The 14,633-nt window shown below is 35.8% G+C and overlaps 1 protein-coding gene across 1 annotated transcript; it reads left to right on the plus strand.

The window, feature by feature from the left end:
- The first annotated feature begins 5 nt into the window (after window positions 1-5).
- Window positions 6-13,848, plus strand: LOC132191833 (cystathionine beta-lyase, chloroplastic). Its single transcript, XM_059606945.1, has 13 exons — window positions 6-196; window positions 861-1,026; window positions 1,135-1,247; window positions 2,559-2,629; window positions 2,753-2,844; window positions 3,133-3,220; window positions 3,299-3,410; window positions 7,449-7,545; window positions 7,640-7,721; window positions 10,802-10,919; window positions 11,676-11,783; window positions 11,868-11,970; window positions 13,380-13,848. Exons 1-13 carry the CDS (start codon window positions 128-130, stop codon window positions 13,553-13,555), a joined length of 1,395 nt encoding a protein of 464 aa, XP_059462928.1. The 5' UTR covers window positions 6-127; the 3' UTR covers window positions 13,556-13,848.
- Window positions 13,849-14,633: the final 785 nt, after the last annotated feature.

The raw sequence follows: 14,633 nt of genomic DNA on the forward strand, positions 1-14,633 counted from the left end.
AAATATAATTCCCCGGATGTACCACACTTGAAATGGCGTCTGTGTACAGCAGCTATAAACGCATTGGCTCCTGCACACTCCCCAAGCAGTCAAAGCCCACAAAACCCTAGCTCCTTCCATTTCAACCATGGCTTCCATGTCTTCAAGCTCTCTCAGGCCCTTCTTTCGCCCCGTCACCACTGATCTCAACGACCGCGTAAGAGTCCTAAGACTTCCTTATAAACTTGTGCTGGAATTCAAGCCTTCGCTGTCTTATAGATGTATAGAGCCTGAGATTGGCGTAGTTCATATGAAAATGGATTCTGTTTGGTCGCTGAGAAATTGTGGGAAAGCAGTAAAATTAACATTTTTGACAATTGGGTTTACGTTGTAGCATCCATGCTTTTGAAAATGATGTGGCGATTCTGTTTAGTTGAACTGCATTTTCGATATTTTGAAAACTAATGCAATATATGACTTGCAATTCAAACTTGTTTAATTTTAGAGATCCGTCCAGTTTCTTGGCAAGCCTCGGAGTTTTGGGTTAAGTCTTGTTCTTTTTATCTATAAGTCATCTGGGTTAACCTGCCTATTTGAGGAGAAAATGTAGGAAAAGAAAAAAAGCAAAAAATGTTGTAGTCCAGGTTTTATTGTTTTGGTTGAGGAAATGGAGAAAACTATAACTATAAAATCATTTTGAAATCATTTTTATTTTTTTTTATTTTTTATTTTTTATTTTTGAAAGAAACAATCGAAAAATTTAGCATCCAATTTGTCATCATTGTTTATTATTTTTTTTTCTAATTGTTTTCCTCGGTTTTCAGGGCAATTAACCGAACGTTTTGGTGGTTTGATTCTAATTCTGATTGGTGTTTGTTCAGGGTTTAACGTCGAGGGACTTTTTGGTAGGTTTTGGGTTCAATAAATTGGCAGCTTTTGAGGGGAACCGGTTGGTTGGGAGATCATTCAAACTGAGTTGTTCGATGGACAGAGAAATGGATGTTAAAACATCAGCTTTGGTTGACGGTGTTGCAGAGTGCTTAAATGGTATGTGTGGTGTTGTATTTATGCTTCAAAATATGTTGTTTTCTTGATGCTATCCAAATATATGGCTTTCATCATATTTGTGATTGTTGTTTGGGTTTGTTGGTGCAGAAGTGGAGGTGAAGGAGCCAAGTATTTCAACAATGCTGCTGAATTTTGAGAACAAGTCTGATCCTTACGAAGCAATGAGCACACCACTTTACCAAACAGCTACTTTTAAGCAGGTGATACTTGAGAAATTCTCACAAAATTTTGTCTCTTTTAGTATTCAGGAGAGAGGGACATGAGTTTTACTCATTCAAGAAGTTAAATGCAGTTCAGGACCATGATTATGGAATTTAATTTTTTTTATAAAGTAAAAACTATTGGATTCAATCCTATTGCGATAAGGACTATGATTATTCAACTTAAATTATGTTTATAATTGGATTGTTGAGAGAGAGAGGACTATGATTATGCAACTTAAATTATGTTTATAATTGGATTGTTGAGAGAGAGAGAGAGAGAGAGAGAGAGAGTAAATATGGCTTGGAAGAGAAGGACCTGAGTTTTATTAATTGAAGAAGTAAAATGCAGTGCACGATCATGACTATGCAGCTTAAATTATGTTTATGTAATTAGAACTATTGGGTTAAATCCTTTGTTTGTGTGTGTGAATTAGAGAGAAAGAGTATCCTGGGTAAATATGCCTTGGGAGTTATTAAGGACTATGAAAGTATTCGAGCTGTTGAGCAATTTTGTGCTGTTACAGCAAGTTGTGTGCTTTATTGGGTGGGAAAGAAGGAAAAGCTAGGAACTTAATCTGATTCACTCTGTGAAAGGGGTACCTGGTGATGTCATTAAGTGGATTAAGGAAGTTCATGGATGACCTTTGATCGTCTCCAATCTAGGAGTCTCCTTAGTGTATCTCATTTGTACTCTTCACTTTGTAATTGTAGTTCATCTTGAAGGAGGTCTTCTCTTCCTTCTCATATAATTTCTTTTCTTCTTCTAATGCGCTTTGTTTTTATAGGGGTACTTTAACTTTTCCTATTTTCAATCTATATCACACTTTCCTTAACTTCTTTGCCAATGCGATTTAGGTTTCCTTTTGCTGCTACTTTTCCCTGTCCAAGCCCATTTGAAGTTTATCAATGCATACTCAATTGTTGTCAAACCTTTCCCAAATTTCAAAAATCCTTTTTCCCCAATGTTTATTGAGAGTTAGAAGTTGAAATCACTAAAATTATCTGTTTACTTTTTAGATGGACTGAATAAAGAGTGAAGTAACTACAATCATCTTGGCACACAACACAAACACAAACATAAGCACACGTGTGCACACACACACACACAAGGACAGTTCTTTTGAATGGGTAGAATGCATAAAAACTGAAGTTTTAAACCCATCTGGACACTGGGTCTATATATCATATGAGGAGTGTGCTCAATGCATCAATCCTACGTGTTTATCTATGTTCTACGGTATCTTGATTGCCTGCTTTCTCAATCTATTTTTCTGACTTAAACCATGTCTTTAATACTCTGTTATGCAGCCTTCAGCTACAGAAAATGGCCCCTATGATTATACCAGGAGTGGGAATCCTACACGGGATGCTCTAGAAAGGTGAGACTTTTTGCTTGGTGTACAACTGCAGTTGAATCAGCTTTGTCAATCTCTAAATGGACTTGTCTTGTTCTTTTTTCTGTTTCATTGTTTCTGATGAGCTTTAAACTCTCTGTTTCTTAGCCTTCTGGCGAAGCTTGATAAAGCAGATCGAGCATTTTGCTTCACTAGTGGAATGGCTGCTTTGGCTGCTGTTTCTCATCTTGTTGGAACTGGTTCTTCTCAGTGCCATTAATTTCTTATATTTAAGTTTCTTGAAGTTTCATATCATACATGTATTGGATTCTCAGAGGAATATTCAGTGCTATCATATTAGCTGGACTTGTGTCCTTTGGGGTTACAAAAATCCGTTGTCTGTGCAGGTTTAATTATTTTTTGTGCTACTCTTTGTATGCACTAACTCATTGGAAAAAAAAAAAAAAAATCCTTATTCTATTTTCTGTTAGTTGCTGATTGCAAATTGTCACAAATGTCTGAAAATTTTCATTTTACTGACATTTTAGGTGAGGAAATTGTTGCTGGAGATGACCTGTATGGTGGTTCTGATCGGTTGCTGTCAAAAGTAATTCCAAAAAAAGGAATAGTGGTGAAGTTAGTATATCTTTCTCTTTTGTTCTTCATATTTCAACTACAAGTGATATTTAACTTTAGAAAGCTTGCAACATGCAGGCGAGTAAATACAACTGATTTGGATGAGGTTTTGGCTGCCATTGGACCAAGCACAAAGCTTGTGTGGCTGGAGAGTCCGACCAACCCTCGACTGCAAATATCTGATATTAGAGTATGATGTCTTGTTCTAAATCATGAAATTAGTTATTGACTACTATACTTGGTTATTTATTTGTGGCAAGCCCCTATGCAACGAAGAGAAATAGATTATTGGGCTATTCATCTGCCAAGATATGATGCTTAATAGCTTATATGTTATGTGAAATAAAGTGCCTTCCTGGTGATGTTGCTTGAGAAGGTGGCCAAGATACCGAGGAACGTTCTCTTTGGTGGAAATCATCTTTGGATGGAGTCTGAGATTCGAAATTACTGCCACTTGGCCGGTTATGATAAGACTGAGGATGCATGGTGCATTCATTTGTCATGGTTTGTGTTTCTTTAGGCTCTTAAAGGATTCTTTGTTTATGGATTTAGATTTTATAAGAGTTAAAGAAACAACATATAATCATTACATTGGTGGTAGGTTCACCACAAAAAATATTGAATTAGTACTCAAATTTTAAGACATAAACTGAGACGTTCGTGCAGGATGACTTCAACTTTTAGAGATTTAAAAAAGCATTAGTTTTTCAGACTGAATTTCTGGTTCTGAATATCTCGTAATTAGTTATTCTATGGTTTGTGATTTTGTTTTATGGTTAACTGTTAAGATATTTAGATTTTGAGGTTTAAATCTAAGAGTTCAGAAACAGGGTTTGTAATGTAAAGAATGTTGCAGACTGTGTGGACATTGGATGCATCTCTTTGTTGATTCTATTTTGTTGGATAATAAACAGAGCTTCTAAATTTATCAAGGACGACATGGCAGGCTCAAATCATTGTTTACACTAGGATTTACAAAATAAGAGGAAAACCATATTTCCTCTATGGAAATAGACATCTAGCTTCCTGAAGCTGATGAGAGTCATAGAAGCTGATATAAACCTGGATTTGTATTAATACAAAGCCTACAAATTATCTGCATTCTTTTTAGTAAATACTTTCTCTTTGAGATTCTCCTTTACCATATGTTTATCATTTTAAAGTCTAAATTCTCACCAAAGTGTCCGTTTTTAAAAAAGGCTCTACAGTCAGGAGGTTTTGCGACTAAATTTACTTAATCTCATGGTTGAAAGAGGGAGAGACAGAGAGAGAGAGAGAGAGAGAGAGAGTTCTATAATGATCAATTGTGTCAAGTAATAATTCATTGGCCAAGGACATAGAATCAATTATACTGTTGGTTCTTCCTCTATATATGAACCTTCCATACTTTTCCAATATGATAAGAATAAGATTTTTTTTCTTCTAGGGATTTGAAGCTCTAAAATTAAATAAACTACACCAACCTCCCTGAAAGTTTGGGAAAATATAAGAGATTTACCTCTTTATTTGTGGAAACGACTCGCCATTCCTTTAGGTTTGTGATTATAAAACAGATACAATTAATGATCGGTTATGTGCCAATACGAAGTATGACAGCATATATATTCAAAATGATTTTTCATCTAAAGAAACTTTCAATAATTGGTCACTAATAAGACTGATTAGATGACTAGGAAAATCAGGAAAGAAGGATAGTAGCCTTGGGGAATTGTACAGAGACCCCCGATTAGGGAGAGGAAGAAGAGCACATCCAAAACCTCTGAAAAATTAGAAAAACAGGAGTTGTTGTAAGCCGTCATCCAAATATAGAGAGATTTGGACATAACCCTTTGTCTTCTATGTTGTTTGGCATTGTGATGGAGGATTAGGGTAGGATGATTTTTTTTTTTTTTTTTTTTTTCAGTTAGTGGGAGTTTGTTGTTTGGCTTCTCTATGGGGACTGGGAATGTTGGTGGGCTTGATACCTCTCATCTTCTATTTGTGGATGACATCTAATTTACTGTGGGGTAGACTCAAATCACCTCAATCATTTCCGATGCTTGTTCTTGTGTTTTGAAGCTATCTCAGGCTTGAAGATCAACTTGGCTAAGTCAGAATTGGTTTCCGTAGGTTTCATCAATAACATAGAAGGTTTGGCTAGGATCGGTTGTAGGGTCTTGTCTTTACCTATGAAGTAGCTTGGTCTTCCTTTGGGTTCCTCTTTTAAAGCCAAGCCTATTTGGAATGTCATTATTGAGAAGGTTGAGCGTCGTTTGGCTAGTTGGAAGCGGTTTTACTTGTCTAAAGGGAGTAGGACTACCTTAATCAAGAGCACTTTGTCAAACTTTCCTGTCTACTTCTTGTCGATGTTTCCTCTCCCGGCTTGTGTTGCTAGTTGAATTGAGAAGCTAAGCGAGATTTCTTATGGGGACGTATGGGTGAAGAGGTCAAATTCATTAAGAGGAGGGGTGGGTGGTGCTCTAATGAAGTCTTTGGGTCTTATGGAGTGGGTCTTTGAAATTCATTAAGAGGGGTTGGGAGGAGTTTTCTAAATTTACTAGGTTCAAGATGGGTGACGGTTCCAAGATTAGCTTTTGGCATGATGTGTGGTGTGGGAAACGATCCCTTAAGGCAGCGTTTCCGGAGTTGTATAGCATTGCTTACCTTAAGAATGCTTTTGTGGCTGATCATCCTATGTGGAATGTTAATTATGTTAGAGCCGCACAAGATTGCAAGTTGGAATTTTTCGCTTCATTTTTTGATCAGTTGTATTTCTTAAAGCTGAATCGGGATTGTGTTGACAAGCTTAGTTGGAACCCCTCCAAGAAAGGGTTTTTCGAGGTAACATCGTTCTATAATGTCTTAATCCCCCATGAAATAATCCCATCTCCTGGAGTTGTGTTTGGAAGAGAAGGGCCCCTTTGAGAGTGGCTTTCTTCGCTTGGTCTGCTGCTTTAGGTAAGATCCTCACAGTGGCCAACTTAAGAAAGCGGAAAATAGTTGTACTAGATTAGTGTTGCATGTGTAAGGAGTGGGAAAATAGTTGACCACCTCTTACTACATTGTGAGATAGTTAGTGTCTTATGGTATTCTATTTTTGGCTTTTTCAGCTTAGTGTGCCTCATCAGGTGAGAGATCTCCTTGTTTGTTGGAGAAGGAAGATTGGCAATTCTAAAAGTGAAGCTTTGTGAAGATGATTCCACTTTGTTTGATGTAGTGCATTTGGAGATAAAGAAATGACCGGAACTTTGAAGACAGCGAGAGGACGGTGGTGGAGTTGAAGTCCTTTTTTCATACCCTTTTTCAGTGGATAGCTGCTGATGATTGTTTTCATATTTTTAAATTTCATGTCTTTTTTTATCACTTTTCTTTTTCTGGTTAGGTGTTTCTCTTGTATACTTCCTATGTACTTGGGTACGCCCTTTAGTTTTTAATGAACTCCATTTATTTATAAAAAAAATGAAAAATAAAAACTCTTTAACACCGTTCTCTCACAATCTTTGAATTACGAGCATTCCTCGCAAAAAGAGGCCAACCTCCAGGCTTTTGATCTACAACAGCTTTCTAACTGATCTCTCCAGCACACCAACAACTTTGCAACCCTTTGAGCTATAACCCATTCTAAACCAAAAAGCCGAAAAATCAAAACCCATAAAAATTTCTAGCCACTTCAGTGGAGAAAAAGATCTATGGTTTCCCTGCTTCTTGCACATGCAACGCCAATCCAACACTAATGTGCCACTTTCTTAGGTTGCCCAAAATTAAAATCTTTGCTAATACCGTCATCCACACAAAAAACGCCACTTTCGAAGGAGTCTTTTTTCTCCGAATGCTCTTCTAAGGAAAGTGGATCCCGCGGGAGGGCAACCTTAAATTTTTTAAGTCTGGTATAATTTATCCTTTAAAGTCTTAAGTATGATCCATGAGACCATATTTTCCCTTAAAAGTGATTCATCATCAGTTGTAATTATTTTATTGTTGACTATGCTTGATTGTGGTATAGCATTTGGCAATTGAACAGTATTGCTGATAGTGTTGGGAGATGTGTTCATAAAACTAAAAGCTAGACTTTTCTTTGTAGATGTGAATCTTTGTTACTTATTTTTATGATTGGTTCCTTCATCTTATTTAATAAGAACTTTCGGTACATTTTTCCGTATTAGGTTTCTGTCAGTTGATAAAATCATAACCAATATGGGAAGGTGCTTCTTTCTAATGTTTTTTTATTGGGTATTTGATCACTTTTCAGAAAATAGCAGAGATGACTCATGCACACGGTGCTCTTCTGTTGGTGGATAATAGTATAATGTCCCCTGTATTGTCACAACCCTTGACACTTGGAGCAGGTTATCAAAATGCTATAGATGTAAAGTTGGTTTTTACCAGTTCAGATATTTCTCCTTAGAATCTTGTATATTTACTGGTCCTTCTTCCTCTTAGATATTGTTATGCACTCGGCTACAAAATTTATTGCTGGACATAGTGATCTAATGGCAGGTGTGCTTGCTGTGAGAGGGGAAAGGTTGTATCTCTTGCTCGGTGCTTTCAGATTTTAACATATAGCATACATCTTTTTATTTTTATTTTTCCTACTATTTTCATTTCATTTGTTGGAAATTAATGACCCATTTGGAAGTGAGTGTTAACCTCGTTGCTGGCTAAAATAGCATGCTTTGATGTATTTATGTTCTGAAAACCTTAAGAGGATAATTTTGTAGCTCAAAATTTGTAGCTCTTCATGATGGTGGCCTGGTGCAAGTTCCACTTGGTTCCAAAACATAAAAGAAAAGAAAACTCAACGCCATTATGAAAAATTGATTAAGAATTAATCTATTTGTTTGAGTTATCTAGTACTCATATTGTCTAGCATTGAACACACCTTTTTACCAGTCCCTCCTGCAGGAGTTGTCAAAGTCTTTGGTTCTTATGCTATTTCTTGTTTAGTCCTTGAGATAATTTTGTAATGGAATTAAGATACAACATATATATTGATTCATCTAATGACTTAGGGTACGTTTGGTATGTAGAATAGACCCCGGTAATGGAATAGTTTTTCCGTTGTTTGGTTAGTTTATTATTTCCAGGAATAACTATTCTGCAAAATGAGGAATAGCTATTCCTCTCAAAAAGGAGAGGAATAACTATTCCTTTCTTGTTGGGAATAGAACCCCAATTATAATTGAGTCAAAAGCCCTCAATGTCTCTTGTCCATCTCTCTCTCCTCTCTCTCTCTCGCCCGTCCCTCTTCGAGGTATGGACTCTTTTTGTCTCTCTTTCTCGTCGTCCCCCCCCCCCCCCAATACTTCTTCGTCATGGTTTTTTTTCCTATTAATGTCTCCTCAAATTGATTCAGAGGTAAAAATTCAATCTCTTCATCAATCTTCTCTATTTTTGTTCTTAACGGAATTCCCTTCATCAGTCGCTGCTAAGATGGCTGTTGAGAAACTCTGCTATTCGATTTATTTTTTGGGTTTGAATCTCTTCGGTGTACAAAACCTATGCTTTATTCATCTCCTCTGTAGTTGTTGCTCAAATTCTTGTCCCATATGTTTACTCAATCGTTTTTTATCAAAAACATATTATGTGGCTTTTCATGTCTCATCATTACATTTTTGGACGTTATCAACCCCCAAAATATGGAGTATTTCCACATTGACACTCTTCATTTGCATTCCTGCAAGCGAGCTCTCAATTTGTGCTCTTTTCTTGAAATTGATTAGTTGTGGAGAGTTTGGTCTCTGTTTTTCAAGATGAGTACCGCTTCTGCTGGGTACCCATTTGGAATTACCGCCCATTCTCATGGAAAATTTGGTTCTTTGCCTCATGAAATGGACTGCTCAAACTGCTAGTTTCCCTCTAGTTATTTTAGAGCTGGTGGATCAACCACTTATTTTAGATACTACACACCTTTTGTCTAAGCTGGAGTGTTGGTGTTTCAAGAAGATACGTGGGAAATTCAACTTTGTTGTCCATAATCTAGCTGTCATTTTTCAGAAAATTTCAATCTCCTCTATCCTTCTTGATGCACTGGTAGAAAAGTCGGCAAATTGTACCAGGCTTGTAGACTTCCATTTGTTGTGTTTGTCTCAATGGAATTTGATTGGCCAAAAAAAAAAAAACACACTTCCTAATTGATTGGAAAAGTGAACAAAGGTGAATTCTAAAATGACAACAAAGATGATGACGAAGAGATTCTGTTTTATATCTGAGAAGTTTTGTCTTCTTGAAACAAAGAAGGATCAGTTTGTAGACGAAGAGATTCTGGCTGTACGCATGACTTCTGGACAAGATGGTGGGGGCCCAAATAGAATCATGGGACATCTCTGGTTATGAATTTTGATTATATTGGGTATTCTTGTGTGGCATGAATTGAGAAAAAACTAGTTCAAACATGATTAAAAAAATGAAAGAAAAAAAAGTCTATAAAAGTGTAAATTAGAATTGTATTATAAGAGTATTTAGGAAATTTGATTGTGATATGATTCCATTCACCAGTGTATTGCACTGTACCAAACAGTTGAATACATATTCAGGGTTCTATTTTACTGTTACAACCAAACTAATGAATAGGAATAGCTATTACATTCCTACTAATAGCCTTTCTCAATAGAATAGTCATTCCGCATACCAAATGTGCCCTTAGTGTTTTTACTTGTAATTTTTTTCTTAATGTTGTCTGGTTGACATTTTACACTGCCTTGACAGTTAGAGTGAGTCTAGATTCCCTGTTTGTGGTCCTATGTGTATGTGTGTGTGTGAGAGAGACAGAGACAGAGAGAGAGAGATTTTTACACTGCCTTGGTGGTTATAGTGAGTCTAGATTCCCTGTTTGTAGTCCTATGTGTGTGTGTAAAAATCTCCCTCCCTCCCTCCCTCCCTTCAAACCACGAGGAACAAATTGTTATGCAATACGAGGATTAAAGGGATTTAGATTCTGTGTCTTTGCCTTCTTAATTTTCAAGGTTGACAACAAATTGGGCTTTAGTGGTTAAATACACTGCCTTGATGGTTAGAGTGAGTCTAGATTCCCTGTTTGTTGTCCTTTGTATGTTTGTGTTACATGTGTGTGTGTGTGTGAGGCACAGAGAGGGAGAGAGAGAGAGAGAGAGTGTAAAAATCTCCCACCCTTCAAACCACAAGGAACAAACTGTTATGCAATACGAGGAATAAGGGGATTTAGATTCTGTCTCTTTGCCTTCTTAATTTTCAAGGTTGACAACAAATTGGGCTTTAGTGGTAAAATACATTCATTGCCCCAAATCCATTGATTATCGCTGTACTACAAACCTAAAAGTATTAACAATTGTTATACTATCTGTTTCATAACTTGTTAAGTGCCATATCTGTGTACATTAGGACAAATGCATGTGTACCTTAGGTTCAATTTGAAATTCACATGCTCTTACTACTGCTCTCCTCATGCTCTATGCTCTAGTATCTGGTAATCGTGTTTTATCTTGGGTATTATATGTTATAACTTTTTATTCTTGTGCAATCATTTTTCTTGTTTAATTTTTGTATTTTGTCCTAAATTTATTATTATAGACTTATTCTCATTTCATCTCTTTCTATAACCTCACCCACTGTTCTCATATTTTACAGCTTGGCAAAAGACTTGTATTTCCTACAAAATGCAGAAGGCTCTGGGTTAGCTCCATTTGACTGTTGGATCTGTTTAAGAGGAATTAAGACAATGGCATTACGAGTTGAAAAGCAACAGGTGCTATTTCAAATCTTCTTTAAAAACCCTTTTATATTTTTCTTTCGAAAGACCTCAAAGGATATTGAGCCTTTGTTTATTTGTTGTTGTATTTATAGGATTTTCGACATAACCATTGTTTGGTTCAAATGGTATGCAAAATCAAGATACATTAGGAATAGGGAATCAGTATCCCTGGGAATACAATTATTATTCCTATTGATTGATTTTTTTTTTTTTTTTGATGAAATATTCCTATTGATTTGTTTAGTTACAGCATTGGAATAGACTGTAGAGTTAGTAAATATCTTATAATGCCTCTGTTCCATAATGTTTGCGCAAGTTTCCAGATACACACTTTTAGAAAAACAAGTCATTTAATACTTTCTCATCTCAAATTTCCAATACGACTCTTCTAACTTATCCTTAAAAGAATAAGGCTGTACGTTGGAATATTTTAATAAAAAGGGAATGGATCAGGTGTCCCTATTTCTAGAGTACTGTATCAGCTGTCCTTTCCTCTACAATGATGTATTTTACTTCTATAAATATTAACATATGATGAGTGCCAGGAATATACTGAGCCTCTATTTTGTGAATTCTTTCGTGGGTCTTTATTAACTCCTGCTAACTTTAATATGATTTCCAAATGCTAAACTCATTATAATCATTCTTGAAATGGAAATGATTTCTTTCTGTGCTGCCTTTGGTCTTCTGCTTTGTGTTCTGTTGCTTTGGGTTTCTTGCTCAAAACAGCTGCGTTTGCATCTTTGATAGGAGAATGCTCAAAAGATTGCTGAATTTCTTGCGTCCCATCCACGAGTGAAGAAAGTTTACTATGCCGGTCTTCCTGATCATCCTGGACATGGCTTGCATTATTCTCAGGTACTGTAATTAGATGGATTTCTGAGATTGATACTGCAATAACCTCTACCCACTGGCAGATATTTATATGTTCACCTCTTGCAGGCAAAGGGTGCAGGGTCTGTGCTTAGCTTTTTAACGGGTTCACTTGCACTCTCAAAGCATATTGTTGAGACTACCAAGTACTTCAGCATAACTGTTAGTTTTGGTAATCATCTTTCCCACCTAAATTTCCGCGCTAAAAAAAATGAAAAAGAATGAACAGACCATGAAAGGGAAAATTTTAATTTTACATGATCAGCTTCTAAGGTATCATTACATGGTTAAAGAAAACTGATGACAATCTGAAACTGTTCCATCTTGATTATTATATTACGCAGGAACTCATATGTCTCCTAGTTTTTAGATGCAAACCAGCCCCAATTTTAAATCTACCAATGTGCCCTCTCTCTCTCTCCACCGAACTGTCTCTTTGTGTGATACTTCTATGTGCTTTGCATTTGCACTTGTCTAGTACATTTTTGCAGTGTCATGTTAGATTCTGGAACATGGAACAAAAAGAATGCCAGGAAAAAAATGCATAATAAGTAATGTTCTCTTTATTGAGAAAATAAGGGTGAGTTATTTCTTCATGTCTTTGAAAATTGGTAAACACATGTTTCCTTTTAAATTTGAAATTTCACCATGTTAATATGTAGCATTGACAAAAATTTGGATAATCTCTGCAAGTGTTACATCATAGTGATGGATTTGTGTTATATGTGTAAAAAGAGTGAGAAAACTCTAGATCGCATACTTCTTCACTATGATATTGTGAGAGTTGTGAAATTTGGTTTTTCAAATGTTCGGGGTAGAGTGTGTTATGCCCAAATGAGTGGTGGAGCTTTGGCGTGTTGGAAAGGAAGGCTTTGTTAGAATGATTTTAATATTGTTTGGAATATTATCACTTCTTGTTTAATGTGGTACATTTGGAGAGAAAAAAATTCTCGAAATTTTGGGGATTGCGAGAAGACGAATTCGGAGCTACAACTTTGTTTCTTAAATCCTTTTTGAATGGATCTCTGTTAACGCCCTTCTCAATATCTCTAACTCTATAAATTTTTGTGCTTTCTTTCCTCGTTCTTGATCTTGCTAGGTGTTTTTCTGTTGTATATATCATATGTACTTGGTTTGCGCATGAATTTGCTAAAAAATAAAAAATTTATCAATTCAAAGTTATGGAGTTTGTCAATTTCTCACTAAGAAAAAAATCACGTGGTTTCTCACGCATCATCTTCAAAAATAATTTCTCTTGATATTGGAAGTATACAACTGAAAGAGAATTAGGTCCTACAAAACTGACTTGAGCATCCAATTTGAGTACATTTCAAATTGTATCTTGCAAGTAGTAGGAGATGCGTTACTTATCAAAAAAAAAAAAGTAGTAGGAGATGCGTTAGCGTGTGATACATAAACTTGATATGTATTGTTTTGATAAGATACCATTGACAATGGTCTCAAATGTATTGCTGCCTCCTTGCAAGATATCTGGTTGGAATCATGTGTTAACATGGAGTTTAGAGTAGTTTTTGAGAAAATGAGAAATAAGCGTTTTTTTGTAATTGTTTTTATGTGCAGGGAGTGTGAAGTCCCTCATAAGCATGCCCTGCTTTATGTCCCATGCAAGCATACCAGCTGAAGTGCGTGAGGCCAGAGGTTTAACTGAAGATCTTGTTCGTATTTCAGTGGGGATCGAGGATGTGAGTGATTTAATTGCTGATTTAGACAATGCACTTAGAACGGGGCCTCTGTAAGGGAAACCTGAAACACCTTCAAATATTAACATATGGTTCTCATGCTAGTAGGGCTAGTCTGGATTGTTCTGAAAAATTACTTTTCAGGTGCTTTTTTGATACGTATCCCATATTTGAGAGAAAAATTGCAGCTGTAAATGCTATAGTATTTTGGAAATATCCAAGGCAACAATATTGTGGAAACTCTTCCTTCCACCAATCCATATCTCAAATCATTGAATACTGTGAAATATAATATGACCATGAAATAATTTTTCTATTTCACTTGAAATGGAGAATCTTGTTCTTGCCAATTGCCACCTGTTTTTATCCACAAAATTTTATTTGTAACAGGTGCTATATACTTCACACGTGGAGCTTATTAATGATAAGCTAATTAGAAATGTTGATAAATATTTATTGGGAAAATTATAGTTTACCCCCCAAAGTTGACAGTGTTTTTCAATTCGGACATTAAAGTTTCAAATTTTGTAATCCACCCCCACAAAGTTTCAATTTTTTTCAATTCGACCAATATCATCTCAAAATTTCCATATTGCCCCTGATTTGTTTTATTTTTTATGAAAACGAAAACAAATTTAGGGGTGCAAAAATGACCAGATGACCAAAGGGATGGCTACGGCCACCACGAATTTTTTTAAAATTTTTTTATAAAAAATAAAAAAATAAAAATTAAGGGCAATATGAAAAGTTTTGGATAAAATTGGTCAAATTGCAAAAATTTGGAACTTTAGGAGGGTAGATTGCAAAAATTGAAACTTTGGTGTTCAAATTGAAAAACTCTGTCAACTTTACGAGGGTAAACTGTAATTTTCCCATATTTATTTATAAGGTTCTGTATGACATTTGGGACTTGCTTAATTTTGCTTAAACCCAAAAATTATGAGAGAAAGCACCAATATGGTTATTTTATATAATGACTCTAATTATGAGTATTCTAGTGATTGACAATGCAAACCAAGTTCTTTCTCCCTCCAATTCTAAAAACTAGTTTAAACTGTCCACAAATCCATCAACACCAACAGCATACCAAATTACCTATATTTGTTTCTGGACTAGGACCGTTAAAATCACCTAC

This window comes from Corylus avellana, chromosome ca9 (genome assembly GCF_901000735.1).
Source record: "Corylus avellana chromosome ca9, CavTom2PMs-1.0".
Classification (NCBI taxonomy): domain Eukaryota; kingdom Viridiplantae; phylum Streptophyta; class Magnoliopsida; order Fagales; family Betulaceae; genus Corylus; species Corylus avellana.